The sequence below is a fragment of the Quercus robur genome, chromosome 6, assembly GCF_932294415.1.
Source record: "Quercus robur chromosome 6, dhQueRobu3.1, whole genome shotgun sequence".
NCBI lineage: Eukaryota > Viridiplantae > Streptophyta > Magnoliopsida > Fagales > Fagaceae > Quercus > Quercus robur.
Window position 1 is genome coordinate 4943293 of NC_065539.1, and position 21860 is coordinate 4965152.

Here is a 21860-nt window from a genome sequence, read left to right on the forward strand (position 1 = left end):
GACCCATGCCAATGAGATCAACCAAGTCGACGATCCACGCTGGTCAATTCGACGATCCACGCCGGTCACGTTGATGATCCACGAATGCAGACCCACAAACCCAAACCCATGAACTCAAACCCAGACCCACAAAATCGCCAAAACACATTAGACCACGACCCAAAACGCCAAATCCATAACCCACAAAACCACTGCCGAATCTACCATCAAATCACAAACTTAAAATAAAAAAAAAAAAAAAAAAAAAAAAAAAAACCATTATGATAGAGATCGATTTGGCTTGATGCTCCGGCCTGGGCTTTGTTGGAGAGGGAGGCAAAGACGTCGAGCAAAGGGAGAGAGAGAGTAGAGAAATGGTTGGCTCAGAGCAAGAATAAGAAATGGAAGAAAATAAAATGAGAAAGAAATAATAAGAAGAAAAGAAAGTGGGCCCCACTGAATAAAAAATAATATAAGTTTTACAATTGGTGAACAGTGCGGTCTCAAATATGAGATTGCACTGTTCATCAATGCCAAATATTATGCCATTTAAAACACTTGATGGAGGTGGTTTTTTAGAGTTTGGTGTGTCAAATGCCAAATATTTGGCATTTGACACACTTGATGAGAATGCTCTTACTCGATCCAAGAGATGTTATTACAAAGTTTTGCCCAATCATGAGCAAACGCTTATATTTCCTTAAATCCACAAGTTAAGATGACAAAAATTCCTTGTTCCATTTAATCTACCTTGCCCTGCACAAGTTTTCATTAAGGCAAGTTTTGCTTTCCTAGCCATGTCTTGCATCGCCAAGCCATGAATATGTATACATATTTTTATTTAATTTTCTTTTTCATGCACACCTTAATTATAACTTTTAAAAAATAACTTTTATTACCATCTCTAAAACACTTTTTTTTTTTTATCTGTTACTCTTAGCACTCTCATGATTGTCCCTCATTTTTTCTTTCATCTCTACCTTTTTAATATTGAAGTTACCTCACTAAGGATGACAAAATACCTCTAAATGCTCAAATAGTGTGTAAAACACTTTAAACGTTTAGACCCTCAATTTACAAATTACCAATTCAAGCTTATAATCAAAAAATGTATGTGCGGAATATGAACATAAGCTTAAAACATAATTGATAAAACAATTTAAATCAAATAAAATCACAACCACAGCAAAAATTAAATGGCAAAGATTAAGGGAAGAGAGATGCAAACACAAATACAACATAGTGATGTGTTATCGAAGAGGAAACCGAAGTGATCAGCGTAAAACCTCTTCGCCGCCCTCCAAGCGGTCTATAATCCACTAGAGAATGAAGTTGAGATACATGAACAGCAGAAGACCCTCCATGCCTAATTTACCCAGTATACCTAAACCCTCCAAGCTTCTTGCTCCAACGAGGTTACGCCAAACTTTTGTCTTCTCTAGCTTACCGAATTTCGCTATAACTTATAGCATCAACCAATATCAATTGGTTTCTTCCTAACTGCTTCCCAAGCACCAAACAGCCTCCTCACATATATGGGTATGGTGAAAAAAGGTTTTGACTAATGTACCTCTCAAGGATGTAACAATGGAAATGGTGAGAGTGGAGGAATTTGGAGAATCAAAATATAAAGATTGTGGATAAGTCAATCTTTTTTTTCTCTAGGGTTTTTCTCTCAAAATTCTCTCTGGAAGCTCTCCACAATATGTGGGTGGGGTATTTATACTGGTGTGTTTTTGGAATGCGAAATGTCGGTTTTTCCCAAACAGAGTGGTCTGGTGACTTAGCCTCACGACTGGACTGAGTCGCGAGTTCAAGTTGCGAGCTAACTATCTGGTCAGCCTAGGACTTTTGTCCTGTAGTGCAACAGTTGGCGTGACACTTCAGCTCCTCTGCATGCTTCACACGTGTGCCTCTTTGGCGACTTGCCAACTGTGAACCAGTTGTGAGATCCAGTCGCGAGGCCCTACTGAGTTGCACACTTCTGAGCTTTTCTTTACACTCTCTTACACACTACCTTTACATGATTCTCACCTAAATACAAGGTTTCTAAATGCTGAATTACAAGCAAATTTGACACGGAATAAAGCCAACAAAATGGTTGATTAAATTCAACCTTACAACCTCCAACTTGCCCTACCACAAAAGCACATTTCTCTTGCCATGTATAAGTTTTCACTTTTTCTCACTCAAAAGAATGGACAAAGTGGGAATGAAGCACCATCGATCTAATCCTACCCTGCTTAGCCACCTTATTGCCATCCTTATCTAGAATTTACATACTAATTAATATAATATTATGATAGGTCTAATATGTCTTTTTTTTTTTTTAGTCTAAATTTAAAATTATATATATATATAGAAATTAACCAACAATAAAAATTTAGATAAAGTTTTCCTTCAAATTAGTTTGAAATTTTTTTCTTAAATCTATATTAAACTAGTTTGAAAAAATCTTCTCCAACTTACAAAATATAAGGTTAATTTTAGGAAAAATTAACCCTATATTTTGTCATATATAAGGAATTCCTAAAATTAACCCTATATTTCTCATCAAAAAAAAAAAAAAACCCTATTTTCTCATACGTAAGGAACGAATTGGCCCATGCAGAGATAGAAAAGAAAAAAAAAATTGTGGTAAATTTTTTATGATAAAATTAGAAGGGTGTGTATGCATCTTGCAATTATACGAAACTATACTCTAAATTACATTTTGCATCATAAACTTTTTGAATGCATATTTTGCAACCTAAATTATGACTATTATTACACTTTGTACATCGACGTTAAGTTGCCATTAATTTGGATGGAAATATAAAGTTTAGAGTGCAAAGTGTAATAAAAAGTATAGTTTATGGTGGTAAAGTGTAATTTCTTATTTATTTTTAATAAATTGAGAAAATGGGCAATTAAATTTCACATTATATCATGCTTTTTCATCCAAGTTAACGATAAACTTAACGTTGATATGCAAAATATAACAAGGGTCATAGTTTAAGGTGCTAAATGTGTATTCGAACAGTTTAGGGTATAAAGTGTAATCTGGGGATAGTTTAAAATGGTAAAATGTAATTTCTTCTTCATTTTTAATGGATTGAGAAAATGAACCATCGAGTCCTTTTACATCATGTCATACTTTTTCATAAAGTGTAAAATATATATTCAAAAAGTTTAGGACTTGTTTGGCACGCGAGTTTAAACACATATTTTCAATTTTTAAACAACATTATACGTATTTTCACACACTTTTTCACTTAAACATATTTTAAAAAAATATTAAAAACTATTGTTTAAACATAAGTACCTAACCTACTCTTAGGGTCCGTTTGGATACAACTTATTTTTACTGAAATTGAAAACTGAAAATACTGTAGTAAAATAATTTTTTAATTTATGAATAATACCGTGAAACTCGTAAACCGTGTATAAATAGTATATTTTATCTCTGTACAATAAACTCATGTGATATTACTATTCACATATTGGAAAAATAAAAAGGGCCAGAAAGCGTAAACTTTAATCATAAACGTGTATCCAAACCACCCGTTAGAGTACAAATTTAATATAGAAATAGTTTAGAATAGTAGAATATTATTTTTCCTGCCTTTAAAAGGTGCAGACCGTGCAGTGGAGTAAGACTAGGGATAAAACTTCAAAACACTAGAGAAATGGTGAAATATACTACGCTTCATTTATGATTTACCCCCCACCCCCGGGCGCCAAGTACAAAGTGACGCAAAAAGTACATGCAAAATCTCTGAAAGGCTCAACTCTCCAAGCTGGTTTCAGTTTTCACTCACACAAATCGGTAAACACAGTTTTTTTTTTTTTTACAGTCACGCTCACGCCACAACACTCAACACTCACATGATTTCCTTTTCCCATTCAATTATTAAACTTTTCTTTTACGCTTCTTCTTCTTCTTCTTCTCTCTCTCTCTCTCTCTCTCTCTCTCCTTTTCTGTCGTCCTGACTCCTGACTCGTATTGGCTTCTCCTTCTTGTTCTTTCTAGTGTTGTCTTCTATTCTCACACCTCACCTCTTTATTCCTTTTTTTTTTTTTTTATAGCTTTCATGCCCCTCTAAAAAACCGGCCTCTTTTCAAGTTTCTAAGAATACCCATTACCGGTAAGCCTTCAAAGTCTTCATTTTTTTTTTTCGTTTGTGTGTTTAACTTTCTTCATTTTCCTTTTTCTAGTACTACTTTTGCTGTTCGTGCATACATGCATGCTGTTGATGAACACAGACTCAGAAACAGTGTTACTTTTATTAATCTTTGGATTTGCTTGGATGTTTTGCCTTTATGTTGTGTTCCACTTCCAATTGGGCGTTCTTTTCTTTTTCTTTTTTTTATTATTAACTCGTGCTTTCGTTTAAGTATGGTTCACCTTACCAGTTCCTTCACTAATTTGTTTAGAAATTTTGTTTTTGGCATAATTGAACACTTGGGCATGTTAATTTTATTTATTTATTTGACTCTTATTGAAAGTTGAGCTGTAACTCTCCTTTGGTTAATTGTACCTATCATCCATCAACATTTATGTATATATTTTCTAAAAAAAGGTACCTATCCCACCCTGAACTAGTCATTTGCTATGTACGTTTTAAACCTTTTTTTTTGGCAAAAAACACGAGATTAACTTGCAACCCCACTATCCAAATTCCAAAATAAAAATTGAAATTAACAAATTATTGTACTTCTTGGGGTGGAAGTTGCAAATTAATAAGAATTAATCTATTAATTATGACGTATTAATGAACCTCACCACCCAACCAACTCACTTATGTGATAGTTTTAATATAATTTTGGATACTAGGGTGACACTGCAAATTGATCTTGAATTAAGATGTTGATTGCAAAATGTTGTAGTTTAAAGTTGACACTGTAAATGACCCCCATATTTTATGGTGGATTGCTTTAAATTTAATTAACCATTTTTCCTTTGACTCATTCAAAATCAGCCTTGGTTATTTGGAAATGGAGTTTGTCAATTCTGTAGTATTTGCTTCCTTTCTGGGTATGGATCATTAAGCATGTTGCTTGAGGGAAGGAATTTGCTTGATTTGCTTCCCTGCCTTCTTTCAGTCTTCTTATATGGAAATGACTGGAAGAAGGGAAAGGAAGTTCCTTGATTTGCATCACTATTCTTTTTCCTGTTCTCTCAAATTATTTCTCTTTTCTAGTTTTTTACCTTATAATGATGATTATAGTAGCAATGGTGGGTTTTTTTTAATATTTTACTGTGTTTCCTGATATATCCCAACAAAAATTCCTGAAGACCATAATTTGGGAATCCATTTCCTGATCAATCTTTATAATGGCAGGACCAAAGGGAAACTAGATGGAGGAGGACTGTGAGTTTCGACACTGGGATGAGCTAATCCCTGATGCACTTGGGCTAATATTCAAAAATCTTTCACTTCAAGAGATTCTTACTGTGATCCCAAGGGTTTGCAAGTCATGGGGTAAAGCTGTTAGAGGGCCTTACTGCTGGCAGGAGATAGACATTGAGCAATGGAGCGAACTTCGCCGCCCTGAGACCCTTGATCGAATGCTTCAGATGCTTATCACATGGAGTTCTGGTTCACTCCGCAAGCTATGTGTCTCCGGCCTCCCTTGTGATCAGAGTCTTTCCTTCATTGCAGATCAGTGAGTAGTCTTTGCTTCACTGCAGATCAGTTAGTATAACAATATCATGTCATAATTAGTTTTCCCTGTTAGGAATACTGTGCTAAATCTTTTTGAAGAATCTTGTTAAGAAATAGTATTTTGCTTTGTGAAGTCTGAATTATGTGAGGAGAATATATAAAAGAATGGTCCTGTTGTTAATAGGAGGGAATCCCATGATTGGTGGGACACTGGTAGTGAGACATCAACTACAACATGATCATAGGAGGAGATAAAGTTGGCCTAATTATATAATATGATTTGTTTAGTGTTACAGTGATGGTAGTTGCAATCAATTAGGTCAGGAAGTGAATGTATTCAATATTAACTTCTTTTACGGATAAATTGATCCATGGATTTATATCTAGTGATCTTGGTTTACACTTTCCCGGTACATACACAAGGATAAAACTGGCTATGCTTTCTGGAGCAATATGTTGGATGAACGGGGCAGGACAAGTTTGCTAGAGAATTGCACCTTTAGTGACTATTTAAAAAAAAAAAAAAAAAAAAAAAAATTTTGAACTGCCTTAAATCTTAATCAAGTTCCTTGATTTCTTAAAGAATTTTGAGGTTTTAACTCCCAAATTAGTGAGGTTAAACCAGTTCTGATATTCAAAGTTTCTCATTTAGCAACCACTTTTTATATTGATTTTAAATAGAATAATTATCTCAACTTTCATAATATTTCTGTTCGTGTAGCTTTTTTTTTTCCCCTCATGAATTTGATGCTTTGGTCATTTCGATAGTTTCAATCCTCCTTTTTTCTTGGTTGATAGTGCCAAATCTCTTCAGACTTTGCAGCTGCCACGAAGTGAAATAGGCAATGAGATAGTGGAACAGGTTGCTTGGAGGCTCTCTACCATCACTTTCTTGGATATAAGCCACTGCAGAAACATTGGAGCCCCTGCCCTTGAGGCAATCGGAAAGCACTGTAAATCTCTTACTAGGTTGCGAAGAACAATGCACCCATTAGAGCTAATTGACAAGCTCAGTCAAGATGATGAGGCCCTTGTAATAGCAGCCACAATGCCAAAACTCAGGCATCTTGAACTGGCCTATCTGCTAATCAGTACAGAAAGTGTGCTGAAGATACTCTCAAGCTGTCCTGAGCTTGAGTTTTTGGATGTACGTGGGTGTTGGAATGTAATACTTGATGAGAAGATTGTCAAAAAATTCTCTGGGGTAAAGGTGATTGGACCACCTCCCATAGACTGTTGTAAGATGACTGGCTGGGATGATTGTTCAAATTCAGGTTCCTCTCGCTATTTGTCGTGGGACTTTGTGGCCGGTGAAATAGATGATGATTATTATGAAGATATGTCAGATGCAGCTTGGGAAGACGACCAAAGTATGGAAGAGGTAGAATTGAGGTTCTATGATGGTTTCGATTTCAATAATGCTTTGTTTGATTGGCCACATTCTCCTTGAGGTTTGCTTGTGTGAAAGTGCTTGATGGAGTGTTTTTTTTTTTTTTTTTTTTAATGGCATTTAAAGGTTCTACCATTACTCTGGATTATGCTATAAGAACTGTTGCTGTTACTATCACTTCGCTACTTCTTTTATTCTGTAAGAAACTTTTATGTGCATCTAAGGTTTGTATGCATAATAATTCAAGTGAAACTGTGAGGCCTTCTATCCATTGCTTTTTTCTCTTAGTTTATAAAAATAGTAAGGTCTTTTTCTTTCGGTTGAATACCGAGTAAGCAACTTTCATTATGTAGAGACATTTTGGATGCCCCTATGCATGCTTGTTGTTGTTACAACCAAGGTTGTCAAAATCGAGATTCTACGTAGGATCATGAGAGGTAAGTGGGTTCGTAAATCGTAAGATCGGATCGTGGATTATAAGATCCTACATTATTTTAGAAAAAAAACAAAAAATACACATTGGTATGTTAAATAATCATATAAATTATACATTTATTGATGTAATTATCATACATCAGTACAACAATTTGTAAGCATCATTTAAAGATGCCAAAAACCTCAAAATGTGGCACTTTATTGGAATATTTTTTATTTGTGTCCAATTGACACTCTCTACATTAGAGTGGAAAAACTTAGTCTATTGGGATTTTATTTTTCATTTAGGTTTAACTGAGTTTTTTGACAAGTTAAAAAAGATTACAAGAAACCAAGATCATTTGGGATCGTCAGAATCATACGATCCTGAACGATTGTAAAGATTTTCGAAAGATCCAAATCGTTTTGGGCAGGTAGGATCGTAGAATTCAAATCGAGATTTTGACAATCATGGTTATAACTATTGCACTCTTAGGTTGCCTAACTTAAACCAGGAGCACTAATTTATGAAACCTCTCTCTCTCTCTCATATGCATATGCCCATACACATGACAAACCCGAAAATATATCATTACAAAACAATGACAACTTTTTCTATAACATGTTGATTTGATTCATCTATTCGAGTATACTTTTTTGAGCTTTATGTTGTTTTGAATTTAATTAATTCTTGAGAGATTCTGTTGGCTTGCAATGCACTAGCTACCCCCCTTCATGAGAGGGGGCGCCACATTTGTTCCTTTTATACTCTCTTATTTGCTTTCTTAATAGCAATGCATTCTGACACTAATTGAGGATTGGGCTACTAGGTTGGCTCTAAAACTTGGATAACTAGGTTCAAATCATATCAGCATGTTGAAATTGGACTAAATTGTTAAATCCCCAAATTGCACCATAATTTTAGAGCAATTTTATTTACATCATATACTCTCATTTTGTTCTCTTAATAGTAATGCATTCTGACACTAATTGAGGATTGGGCTGTCAGATTGGCTCTAAAACTTGGATAATTACTTAATTAGTTCAAATGATATCAACATGTTCCCCAAATTGCACCAGAATTTTAAAGCCTAATTGCAGTCTTTTGCATTCGTCGTGGAACTTTAAGATGGTCAATTTCAATTAAGTACACTGATTTTGCAGTCTCCAAAATAGATTGATTTTCTTAATAGTTTCATGACTATTCTCATTATTAAATGGAAATCAGAATTTCAGTTCCCCTTTTTCTACGTGTGAAATTTCACTCACTGAGAAGCTTCCCTGTTGTACACTTTTGTTTCTTGTTTTATCTGGGTCCCAAATTAGATGCCTTTCGGATAGGAGTCAGTGAGTCATTGTACAAAGGAACAATAGCTTTAACTTTTGGTTTGACACTTCCTTATCTACATCATACATTCATACCTGAGAATTATCTTTTGGACCTGTTATATGTAGCAGTTGTCTTACAGTCACAGCATGCCCACAGTTACGTGGGGCTCATGTTGTGAGACACCCATTACATATTGATATAGCAAGTGCATAACTGCATAAGACACCCAGAGCTGTTTGGTTGTCGTAATAAACTCAAGCAGGTCCATTTTATAAAGGTTTAAACATGTGCGCGCGCTTACACTTTCATACACAAACGTTAAAAACAACTGAAATCGTGTCTTGAAAACGAGATTTCAAACTGTACAGACGTGTAATTAACACTGCCCTTTTATAAAGGGGGTGAGTCCTTCTACATGATATAAGACATGTCAAGAAGGGAAAAGACAAAGGCACACCCGACTAAAGACAAATGACAGTTCAAAGAACCAGAAAGATTGTAAAAGTTAAAGTCTGTTCAGTCCTCTTCCAACTGGACCTTTGTTTTTTTCCTGGGCATAATATACTCTTTATAAATTGGTTTCCTTTCTCTCTTTTTTAAGAACTACAAATTAGTTAAAAGGCAAGGAACTACCAGACTTAGTGTTAGCACAAACTTCTTTATGTCTCCTACAAATGACAATCATTTTATTGTCGTCCTCTGCTTATTCAGTCATTTATGAGGAGCCAAATTAAGAAATTCATAGGTATTTTACTTTCTTTTTACCTCATCTAATCCTGAACTTCCACTTGGCTAAATCCAGACACAACCATTGCATTAAAAGGGGGCCAGTGATGTGCACATTGTTTTTACAAGAACTACCCATAAATCAGAGTAGAAATAAGAGAAGGAAAAAAAAATGTAACATAATATGGACACAGAAGGGTTAAAATTGCACGTTGCATCAATCAAATAGTAAAAATCAATAGATTTCAGCCCTCTTTTTATTCAACCACATGTCAAGTGTCAACCAGATACCTCTATTCATTTAGAATTTTGGAAGTTAGATCGATATAATTCCTCATCGACAATCACAGGCGGTATGCTCCACGTTCCAAGTATATGTCCAGATATCTTCCCACCTAAAGAAGATTAAAGTTGCAGATAAATCATGTTCACAAAGGGGCAATTTGATAAATTTTATATTATAAAAGCCTTCAGAGTCGCAAACCACCTTCTTTAGTGGCTTCTTCACATCTTTTCTGGTAATTCAAGGATAGTTGGGGATCCAAGGTTTTCAGTAAACTCTCATACTTCTGCTCAGCCTCAGTAATGTATCTTGCCTGTGGAGAGAATATTATATATATATATATATATAAGTTTACCCAAAAGATTGCTATCATTGAAGAGTTACAACATAAATTCACTTGGTAGAATCATTCACTTGATAATAAATGGTTCCAAAAGTAAAGGACAGTTACATTATTACCAATAATATATATAAATATATATATATATATATTAAAAGGATAAAACTACATTCTCTGATCGGTCCAATCAAGCATCTAGTGTCACCTCTAGGGAAACCCACTTAAAAGTAATGGATATATTTAGGATATGTGGACCCAATGGCATAGGTATACTTGTACTTATTTATAAAAATAAAAAATAAAAGGAAGAGGAAAAGAAAGAAAGAAAAATCAGAACTAGGGCCATCCCTTTCGGCAAATTTTAGAAATGTATTAGAGCACATCATTAACTTCTGTTAGTTGTTCTTTTGATTAAGATATGAAAATTTGTTTTCAAAAAAGTTACTTTTCAAACGAACAAGGGGGAAAAGGAAGGGTGGGGGGAAAGAAAAAAGAGAAAGGAACATCTCAATTCCAGTGAAGAGTTTAAGAGCTTCCTGGTCACAATTCTACAAATAAAGTTTTTGAAGATAACTAGAGCAACATGAGAAAGTTACAGAAACATCCAGGCAGTAAATCAGCAATCAACCAAGAGAAAAAAAAAGGCCTCCTTGGAACAAGATGATAACTGCTTTTCTTGGTAGGAATCATAGGTAATTTATTATTCAAGAAATAAGAAAAGCCAAGTATGTTGATCACCTCTAGAGAACCTAGTTCATTTTCAACATAATGCATTGTAAATAAAAATCAAGGTTGATGATTGAGAAATAATCTCTATGCTCTGTGAGTTCATAACTTGTGTGGAAATATTAATAGAAAATTATAGACAAGCATGATGCTCCACATCGCAACAAAGTACGTAGCTGAATTTCCTGGCATACTCACCAGCATAATTGGGGCTCTTGAAGCTCCATATAATCTGACAAACATGCGCAAAACATTGAAACTATTCTCTAGTACATCATCCTACATGGAAAACCATAGTTTATCAAGTAAGATTTGGATTAATTAAAATGAGATCAGGTAATAGTTGGGAACCATGATGATGATAAATGAACTGACCTCATAGTCAAACCTACACATTTTGTGTCACCTCAGTATTGAGTAAAACAGGCATCTTGCTTGCCACAATAATTTCAACATCGAAAAGTAATAGCATTAGTCATCTCAATGAAAACAAAAAAAATAAGCATTTGCCCAATAAAGCAGTAAATCCTTGAGTACTCTGCACTGCTTGAGCAACCTCAATAGATTAAAAGCACATGCAGATTCACATGTAGGCATGTAGCCAGGCATGAGCAGAACCACATAGAAGCTTGTGGGGGCCATCCCCCGCCCCTCCCAAACTTCCCAAGAATTAGATTTTCACCCTTGAATTTACTTAGAATTTTCAAAATATATATGGTTCCCCCTGGCCCTCCAAACTCTTCATATTTCTTGTATGACACTTTTATATTGGTTAAGTTCTATATTTTTTGTTATTTTGCCCCCATATTTCTGCCCCTGGCCAGGCACAGTTCCTGCATCCCAAACCTCAAGCAGTGTACTGTTCTTTGACTCAGAAATACAGATCATTTAGAAAAGAGAAAGACCCGGTACCAATTATTAGGTGAAATATTGACCACTAAAACATTCTGTGTAGAATTAGAACAAATGCATGGAAAGACATGAAAAGAGAAGTACTTACAGATCATCAGATACCTCCACTAGGAATTCTGACACACAGAGAAATTCCATATGCAAATCATTGACCTTCAAAACAGCTTCAAAGAAAACACAATTTAACCCATGATTCTTGCTACAAAGACTAGAAGAAAAAATGGAAGACATATTATGTCAAAAGTGCAAGAACTGCATCATGCTGTTAGACAACAACAATTACAGGAAAACATCACTGTTAAATTTAGAATTTGAGTTTGATTTTTGGTGCACAAAAATTGAAGGTGAAGACTGAAGGGTAACCACATTGCTTAAGCATTTTTTCAAATATTTCAGTAATTGAGAGATTCTAAAAGTCTAAACAAAGGAGGACCAAAAAAAAGCTCCTAACTTACATCTTAGGAAGGAAAATATTGGTATTATTTCTTGACATCAGATTGTTGCTACCTTATTCTATGTAAGCATGGAAGGACAACAAAGTGTAACTTACATCTCAGGAAGGAGAAAAGAGGTACAATTATTTTGGTTTCTAAATTGTAGATGAAAAAAGAAGAAGACAGAAGTCAGAAGTATATGAACAAGTTAACAATAATTTACCTTTTCTCCTCTCAACTGATATAGAAGAAGATTTAGAACTCGATAATCAAATGATTTTAGGTGAATCGCCCTTATCACATCTTCAACAGAGATCTGAGTAGCAAAAATTCAATCAAACTCTAAACCAAAAATTCTGGTATGCCTATTATCTATTGCATAATAATTCCCTTGAATTAGAGAAAGAATTCTAAGAAAGAAATTTAAAGAGTTTAGAAATTTGGAATTATTACTCAATGCCTCATATTAATTGTGAGGAGACAAAACATGAGAAATTGCATAACAATTTCCTTCCACGAGGAGCTAACTAAAGCTATAACAAATACAAACAAAATAAATGAAATTGCAAATTCACAGTAGATATAGTCTCCATTAACTCACAGAAAAAACAATATATATATATATAATTTTTTTTTTTTGGTTTTTGAGCATGGATATTTCTTTCTGGTCCAAGTGTATCTTGTTTTTACTACAAATTATTCTCCTTGGTAAACAATAATTGTAGTTTTGCTAATATTCAGGGGGTTTCTTAATTGATACAATTTCCCTTTGCATTAAATGCACCATATTTCTTTTATTTCATCAAAGATCTCAATTTATTATTAATCACAAAGTTCTCAAAACAGTGTCCAATTCAATTTATACATTCTCTAAAATTGTTGGTAAGTAGATTTGAGCAGCAGACATAGTTTGAATAAATATAATTGATATGGATAGCAATCTGCTATTCACTTTTGTGTGTCCCAAACAAATCTCTTTTGTTCTGTAGGTCTTCAACTATAAATTGAGGTATTGATATAATTGAGTTTAAAATATAATACTTGATTGAAATCTTAGCAATAGTATACAATGTTCAAAGTTGTCCACTTATGGAATTATAATTGTCATCTTTTTTGTTTGTTTCCATTCCAATGATTACCTTCTTCAAGCTACTCTCCCCCCAACAACCTTCTTTATTTGAAGCATTATTGTGTGTGTTAATTCTAATAAATTTCTTGGAAGTCCAATGGTTTCTTATAAAAAATTCCTTGTTCTCTTATTTTTAACCTTCAAACTCCTAAGGAAATATAGAATTAATTGGTAACAGACAATCCAAGTTTCATACACTTAAGGTAATTCCCTCACACCAATATGCTAAATGAGGATAAAGGAATTGTCCTTCTTCCTCCCCCCCCCCCCCCCCCCCCCCCTCCTCCCTCCCTTCATATGATTTTTATTGACCTAGAGAAAGCATATGATAGGGTCCCTAGAGAGGTTATGTGGGGGGTTTTGGAAAAGAAAGTAGTCCCTCTAAAGAACATTAAGTTGATCAAGGATATATATGACAAAGATGTAACTAGAGTGAAAACAAGTGGAGGCACCACAAGTGAGTTTCCTATCGCTATAGTCTATATAGGTTTGATCAAGGACCAGCATTAAGCCCTAATCTCTTTGCATTGGTGATGGATAAGTTCACTAAATTGATTCAAGAGAAATTCCCTTGGTGTATGTTTTTTGCAAGTGATATACTTTTAATGGATGAAAGTCAAGAAACTAGTAGTGGACTTAATGCCAAGTTAAAAATTTGGTGAGACGATCTAGAACTTAAAGGCTTCTAATTAACTAGGATTAAGACAAAGCACATGGAATGTAAGTTTAGTAAAAGTATAAAGGGATTGTAAGATTCGATGGTCAAGAGATACCAAAGAGAGAGCTTTTGAAATCTTGAATCAATACGTCATAAACATTGAGAGATTGGAGAGAATGTAAATCATAGGTTAAGAGTGGGATAGATGAAGTGAAGAAGCGCATTAGTCACTTGAAATGGTTTGGTAATATATATATATATATATATATCTATTTTTAAGTAATTATAATTTATTAAATTTGGAAAAGTGTATATAGGAAGTATACAAAGATTTGAACAATAGAAAGAAACAAAAGGTAAGTCTTGGTTGTTGTTGTTCGTTCATATTTTGATGAGTAAAAATGGAATTAAATAGGTAAAGCAAACCAAAAGGTGTTTGGTCATAAAACCATCTAGGGGCACAAAATAAGCAAATTGATTGAACTGCTTCTTATGCCAGAAAACCTTATATGTTCATGCAACAATTAGCAGTTTCACAAAGAGTCCAAATTTGCAGATGGAGCCCATTTTCTTAGGGCCAAGGGCATAATTTACTATGGAGACCAGGTTCTTAAAAAGCTCCTTGTGTCTAGAGGAGTCTTAGAAAATAATGCCTCTTGTTCCCTGTTGAGTTCTATAATCTATACCCCACATTATCCAAAAAGTATAATATAAAAAATAAGAATTAATAGAGTTACTGGTTTGCTTAAGTACAGAACTGATAGACTTCATAAACTCAAATAATGAGTAACTTGAGGCACCATCATATGTTTGCAAATGACTTACCACAAGTTATTATTAAAATAAAAATAAATTTAAATTAAGAATTTTTTTTCCATTTTCATTAAAATGTCTGTCAATTTCCAAAAACATTTTTAGGATCATTCAAAAGCAACATACTACTTAGTTAATATTAATAATAATGACTATATTAATTTAGGCAAAAAGGACCATGACGATAGACGAACCTTCTCTTGGCTCATTAGTGCACAACAGAGCTTTCTTTCTAGAGCCCAATACTCTTCTCCACACTTCAATTCATCTCTTATCCTACAAATTAATCAGAAATTGAAACAAAATATTTCAAATCAAACTTCAAGGGTATGTTTGGAATGGAGGGAGATGGATGAGGAGAGGGGAAGGTAGCCGAAATATACTAAAAATTAGCACATTCCAGCCACCTTCCACTCTCCTCTCCTCTGCTCTCTGCCCATCACCCTCCATCCAACCATAAGGGAAACGTTCTTCATTTGTTTAAATAAAATTGTGTAGCAAGAAAGCAAGTGTACCTCTCTGTCAAAATACCAAGACACTCAAGTAGGCCCACAAGTGGTCTGAAAGGGTTGCTTTTAAATGTATCTGTGAATTGAGTAATCAACCTCTGATGTCCATCCTGCATCTCAAATGGAATTACATTGGCCAAGTGAAAGTTAATTCGAATGATAGAAGATGCTTTTAGTGAGGTTCCAAAGAATTAGTTGACATATCACCTTGCATCCTCTTTCTGAAACAGAGGCTCCACTGGTTGGTAGATGCAATATCTTTTCATTCAAACTATCCAGCTGCATCATCAAAACCATTACTGTTAAGGAAGAAAACAAAGCAAATAGACAATAGCTAAAGTTTAAAGATTAACTCATCACAATAATGCAGATCACACTGTGATTCAATCACATTTGAACATGTTCTAAGGTAATTTCATTACTCCAAAAGGTTACTATTTTCTGAAAGCAAGTATTGACTGGGAAGAAACAGAAGGGGAAAGACTCATTCCCAATTTTTTGTTTCCTTGTGCAAGTAATTTCAATAGAAAGACATTGTTTTAGAAGCCCCATTAACCAGTTCAACAAAATTTCTTTAATGTTTCCCCTCTTCAAAAGATAACTGAACATAATATTTCTTCCAGAGTGTTACCTGATAAATAAAACTTTCTGTGAATGAAAGCACAGGTAAATGTTTGAATAATGACTGTGGCTTGTTTACATCCATCCCATGAAACATAAAATAGGATCTGCACTGCAAAATAGATATGCATTACCTCAAAAAAAAAATTAGCTATGCATTAATTTTTCCAGCAGGCATACAAGTATATTTGTCAAATAAAAGAAGGGAGACAGGGCATTTATCCAGAAGATTGTGTGTTCAAGTGTACATTACAGACAATAATAACCAATAAGGATGATAAATAATATAATAACAGTGTTTTCATTAACATTACAAACTAATGAAGTCAAGATTTCCAACTGTGATAGGTGATTAAATCAAAGAAATGATGTAACAACAGAAAAGCCTTTTGTGAAGAATTAAAAGTTTCATTAAATGAATATAACCATGGAAAGCACTAGAGCACCTCTCATTTCACTTTTGTCAATGACTTGGTATTTTTTATTTATTTTTCAATTTCTCTTTCAACTAGTCTATACAAGCTAGTAACTTAACAGATTATGAACTATTTAAAAACTTGGTCATATTATTTAAACCTTTAAACACTCAAGTTCACCCACATAATTGTATCTGTAGGAGAATTAAACTAAAAGATAGATATGACGTGGGGCACGATTTTAAGAGAGAAAAAATTATGTATGTTCTAGGAAGCATTTCAAACAAAGTTAATTGAGTAGCATAAGAACATAACAAGAAAGTATTTGAAGCTGAATGTAAACTACAACCTTAGCCTGCAAAGTAATAAACAAGTACTTACAAAATCCTCAAGGGTAGAATTTGCTCGTTGCATTGCATCCAACCCAACCATAGCCATGTCTTCAAAATTAGTTTGCAACATACCAGAATACGTCTCATTCTCACAATCAAGCTGCATAGAATTATCAACAACATTTTGACAAGGGCCTGCAAAGACAGTGGAAACTTTAATCAACATATGAATTTATATGAAACCAATGTCACAAAGATATTCAATTTTTCAGCACGAGAAAAAAAAAAATCAAAATGACATAAACCACTGAAATTTATCATTGTTATTAAACATCTCAGCTGATATTCCAAGGTCAAAAAATCATATAGAGTCTGCAAGGGCAAGGATATGGTGTCACAAGTTTATGGTCTCCATTTGGTTGAGTTAAAGAAATAACATGCTCGAAAATGAAAATGAAAATGAAAATGCCTTCAATTTTCCATATTCCTAAGAACCGAAAGCACGGATAAAGCAAATTTTTTTTTAACCCATTGTAAGTTTTCTAAGACCCTTTCGGTATATAATAACAAATCAACCAAATATAGATTGTGCACAAATGCAATACTCAAAGATTGTCAAATAGAGCGTCGGATATCTACATGGAAAGCAATTAAGCATTCAAATAAAGAATGTCCACAACAAACCATTATGCTTATCTTCTGCTTCTGTTGTGCTTTCCTGAGTAATCAAGAGCGAAGCTTCCTCAAGAAATGCAACCGAAATCTGGCAATGCGCATTTGGATTAGCAATTTCTTGATTAAAAAAAATTATGGAAAAGTTAACAAAAGTAGAATTGTAACTAGAAAAAGAAGTTTGTGCATAAATAAATAAGGTTAGGTAATCGAAACTCAAACAAACAGTGACTCACCTTTGGCATATGTGTGGAGACCAAAGTGCACTTGTTGTCCATGTCAAGTTCTCCACACGGTTGTACCTTGAATCGTCGGGAATATTATACAGTGCGTTGTGTTAGGTTCAGGGAAAGAAAAAGATTGCGATTTTGGGAAGCGAAACAAACCTAGAAGTTGAGTGTGAGATTACCAAGAGGAGAATGAGATTGGCGAGGAAGCGATTGGAGTCGGGATCGGAAGAGGTCGATATAGCACGAGACTCCATGAATTTGAGCGTTCTCTGTACTTGTTCTAGCTTCCTTAGTTCTTCCATTTTTTTGGGGTTTGGTTGCACACTGTTACTTGCGAATGCGAGTGTCGTTTACTGGTGGACAGGTTCAAATTATAGTTTAAAACTATCTTCTTCTTTTTTTAACAAAAGAAGGGCACGACGGGTATCATTGCCTGCTTACTTAAACCCAAATTCTATGGCATGGACCATCGAAACTGCTTGGAATTATCTATGTGCACATAGTATCTGAAGCGCCACGACTTGAACCACAATCCTTGGACTTGCAAGGGTGATGGTTCAAGGGATTCGAATCACAACCCTTAGACTCGCAAAGTTAATGGTTCAAGGGACTCCTATCATAGACTCCCACCCCTCCGCAATAAAACTCTCTTTATTTTGGAAAAAAGAAAAAGAAAAAGAAAAGAGATTTGTTGGGAAATACTTGGTACTTCAAATTAAAAATTGAAATGAACAAAATTAGGTTTGATCTAGGGAGTCTTTTGGCTGAATATTGCAAAAAATTGAGTTTATTAGCGATATAAGTATTATTCAAAGTTATTTGGGAAAATGAGGAAAGATAGTGAATTTCGGCAACACCGTTGCCGAAATTGCAAGAAAAAGTATGAGAGAGAAGGAAGATAAGTGATGTGATGGGGGAGGGAGAAAAAATCGAATTTCAATAATGAGATTACCAAAATTCCTGCTACCCCAAGCTCTGCCTATGAAATGCCCCAGGTGCCATGCTAGGTGGAGTGCTCGAAAGAGAATATGAATTGTGGCAACCAAGTTGCCAAAATTGTAGGGAAGGAGGAAAGAGAAAATATGAATTGTGGCAACTAAGTTGCCGAAAATGGGAGGAAAAAAAAATTGTGGCAATGGCATTACCGAAATGGAGGGGAAAAAAAAAATTTGTGGTAAAGAAAAAATTGTTGCAATGGAGTTGTTGAAAATTGGAGGAGAGAGAGAGAGAGAATTGTCTGAATAAAAAAAATATTTTAAATTCTTATTCTAAAAAGTACACATATTCTTGTTCTTTCCGTAGTTTTTTTTTACCGAAGCAATTTGGTTTGTGTGTATGTCATGTTATTTCATTTCGTATTGTAAAAGTACCTATAAAACAAATAATGATAGATTCAAGTACATTGATTCTTATCAATATTAGTGCAGTATTTTGTTTGTGTAAATAATTTGTTATCAATATTAGTGCAGTATTATTAAAAAAGCTAAAATAATAACCTGGTACATATGGGCAGTCGCCTTTAGTGTCGTGAATAAGTGACCATGTTAATGGTACCATGTTGTGTAGTCCATACCTAAATGGAAATTGTCATCCCCAACTACATTTTTAACTCGCTCGTTCCAAAGTTGATAGTATTGTGCATGCTGCCTACGCCAATTGACACCAGACTTTCTTGTCAACCTTACACAATGCACAGATTTATCAAAATTGTCAGTAGGCCACTTTGGACATCTTTGCAACAACCCAAACTGTCGCATGACTCTTTTTGGATGGTAATACTCCACAATTTGGAAGCATAGCAATGACGCTATAGTAGTCCATGTATGTTTTTCTATAAGACACCATGAATGCAAATAATTATCATACGGTATCCAAATAACCTGCAATTCTAATTATAATAACTATGTTATAATCGATCAAGACAATAATATAACTAGTAAATTAACCATTAATGCATTATGACAACATATATTACCTGTTCATTATAATGTGTGTCGTGATTAGAACGGTACGCATGTAGAACATGCGTTGGTGTGTGAGTAAAAGTTCTCTTGATCGCCCACCTATACACAATTAATGATTGCCACTGATTTTAGGGTTTGGAAGTATCAAGGATAAACGCTACAATATACAATGTTGTATAGAAATAGAAAGTAAATATTACACCTGCATCTGTATGGGTCGTCACCAATTAAATTCGTTGGATTTATTGGAATTGAGGTCAAATATGGAAGATGCTTCTAGGCCCATAATTGTAATATGAAAACAGGACCTGCAATCTTCACACTTTTTTTAACAGCAGCTGTACACAACTCTTTATAAAGGAAAGCAAGTGTGGCACTACCCCAGCTATATTCCCTAGCTACACCAAAGTCTGTTAACAGCTGGAGAAAGTAACAATGCAATCCACTTTGGCTCTTATTTCCAAAAAGTAAAGCCAAAACCTGGAACATGTATGCCCTAGCATATTGTTGGGTTGTTACAGCATTGGCACCCTCTAGTAGGTTTGAGAATGTATTCCTTATCTAGTTTATTTTAAGGCCACCATAATCCAATGTTGTTGCAGGTGGTGTCACTCCAAGTAAATTTTGACAAACTGTTCCCCAGTTCAAATTAGTGGGGGGCCCACACATTGCATTGCCATCAATAGGCAATTCTACAATGATTGCTATATCTTGTAAAGTGATCGACATTTCACAAGTAGGTGAAATGTATGGGTTTCAAATTGCCACCGCTCCACCAAAGAAGTGATAAGACCCCAGTCAATATCTATATGTGGTAGACGGGTAACACGGTATAGTCTACATTGATGCAAATATGGGGTAATACATTCACCTAATTGCGCTGGGGGGGGGGGGGGGTGCAAACGGTTGGGGTCACACTCGTAAGGTGAAAAACTGAAATTTTTTTTAAAATGTACAACATTATATTGCTAATGTTGAAATTATTTTCATGTAAATTGAATAATTGTAGATATTATTAAGACATTAATAAATTTTGATCTCGCAACGTACATTGCCTTCCATTGCATCATTAGAGATGTGATCTTGTTGTTGGGTTAGCAGAGAATGATCGAATGGCCCAGGCTTCATTTCAAATATATCCTACATTAAATGCTACGATGAGTTAAACCATGCAACATCCATTACCTCTATATTAGTAGGAAATTGTCTATAAATCAAACTAAATCAACCTTTTTTTTTTTGGACTAAGATAACCTCTATGACATTAATGAATTGACAATAAAATACTATTAAGATCTTGGTCAACCCTAAATTAAATAGAATAGAAGAAATTAATCATAATCATACTCATACTCATAATTGGAATGGAATCAACCCTAATTATCGTATTCTTAAATTCATACACATATAATACAAAAGTATAGTGTAAGTGAAGATGCATTTTCATAGTATCTTTAATATATAAACATTGAGATTAAAAAATTACAATATCTGAAGGTATATTTTTTACAAACCATCTATATAAAAAATTACAAACTAAGAAAATAATTTCCAATTAAATTAGGGGGCCGAAAAGCTTACTAAAATTGCAATATGAAGTGAAAGAATGTATGAATTATAGAGTGATACTTGCAATAAAAGAAAGAAAGAACAAAAAAAACACAATCAGATAATCATAAATATCTTCTAAAAAAAGATAATCCTAAATAAAAACAAAAGAACAATAATAAAAATTAATAAAATTGATATATAGTGACTACTATAGTTTTTTATGCTAAATATTAAATATAACTTATAATGCTTGTAGTTCATAATAAAATTGAAAGAAAATCAAATAAAGGATTTATGAAGCAAATTTTTTAATAATAATAATAATAGTATTAACAAAAATAATCATACACACAATAATTAGTATTAACTATAATATAACTGTAAGGACACGATTTTTAACGACCCAAGAATGATATTGAGTTCGTGTGTAATTGGCCCAAACAATATAATTTGTAGAGAGTAGGCTTGAAAGGCTTGCCCTTGGTCGCTGGGTAAGGGTCTGGTTCTGATTTAATGGGAGCTTATACAAAAGGTAGGTTTGGCCTGAATAGCTAAGCCTTACATCGATGCGGCTTGAAGGGTTTGACTCCTCGGAATTAGTCCGAGGAGCATCACATTCTCACCATTCTTCTTTCTTTTGTAGGATCCCCCTTTCATACCAGTGTTTACTTCCCGTCTCTCGTCTACGTGTCAGTTTTTCCCTTTTTTTTTTGGGGTAATGACTAGTCCTATCAATCTATACATCAGAGTGGTTGGGGGTGGTTGGGAAAAGTTAAATAGCAA

The 21860-nt window shown here is 34.2% G+C and overlaps 2 protein-coding genes across 13 annotated transcripts; one reads left to right on the forward strand and one right to left on the reverse strand.

The window, feature by feature from the left end:
• Positions 1-3631: 3631 nt before the first annotated feature.
• On the forward strand, positions 3632-7288 carry LOC126732406 (F-box protein FBW2-like). Of its 4 annotated transcripts, XM_050435240.1 has the most exons (4): positions 3643-3787; positions 4048-4106; positions 5304-5628; positions 6426-7288. In XM_050435240.1, exons 3-4 carry the CDS (start codon positions 5321-5323, stop codon positions 7075-7077), a joined length of 960 nt encoding a protein of 319 aa, XP_050291197.1. In that variant the 5' UTR covers positions 3643-3787; positions 4048-4106; positions 5304-5320; the 3' UTR covers positions 7078-7288. The 4 variants fall into 4 exon arrangements, with proteins under 4 accessions (XP_050291198.1, XP_050291197.1, XP_050291196.1 ...); XM_050435241.1 differs by lacking the exon at positions 4048-4106 and having other exon boundaries at positions 3632-3787; XM_050435239.1 differs by lacking the exon at positions 3643-3787 and having other exon boundaries at positions 3898-4106.
• Positions 7289-9549: 2261 nt separating this feature from the next.
• LOC126732408 (uncharacterized) lies at positions 9550-18109 on the reverse strand. Of its 9 annotated transcripts, none has more exons than XM_050435246.1 (14): positions 17742-18109; positions 17569-17634; positions 17345-17423; positions 16710-16855; positions 15923-16024; positions 15499-15570; positions 15298-15401; positions 14977-15058; positions 12406-12498; positions 11837-11901; positions 11212-11266; positions 11035-11115; positions 9975-10083; positions 9550-9882 (listed from the first exon to the last, which is right to left on the reverse strand). In XM_050435246.1, the coding sequence occupies exons 1-11, from the start codon at positions 17862-17864 to the stop codon at positions 11239-11241; spliced, it is 960 nt and encodes a 319-aa protein (XP_050291203.1). In that variant the 5' UTR covers positions 17865-18109; the 3' UTR covers positions 9550-9882; positions 9975-10083; positions 11035-11115; positions 11212-11238. The 9 variants fall into 9 exon arrangements, with proteins under 9 accessions (XP_050291203.1, XP_050291202.1, XP_050291208.1 ...); XM_050435245.1 differs by having other exon boundaries at positions 11212-11270; XM_050435251.1 differs by having other exon boundaries at positions 11837-11912; positions 17742-18105.
• Positions 18110-21860: the final 3751 nt, after the last annotated feature.

Coding starts and splice junctions, on each gene's coding strand:
- LOC126732406 (XM_050435241.1), top strand. CDS start 5,321: ATGGAGGAGGACTGTGAGTTTCGACACTGGGATGAGCTAATCCCTGAT. Junction 5,629..6,425: donor CTTTCCTTCATTGCAGATCA/GTGAGTAGTCTT, acceptor CTTGGTTGATAG/TGCCAAATCTCTTCAGACTT.
- LOC126732408 (XM_050435245.1), bottom strand. CDS start 17,864: ATGGAAGAACTAAGGAAGCTAGAACAAGTACAGAGAACGCTCAAATTC. Junction 16,025..16,709: donor ATTCTACCCTTGAGGATTTT/GTAAGTACTTGT, acceptor TCTATTTTGCAG/TGCAGATCCTATTTTATGTT. Junction 12,499..14,976: donor CACTAATGAGCCAAGAGAAG/GTTCGTCTATCG, acceptor TTTGCTACTCAG/ATCTCTGTTGAAGATGTGAT.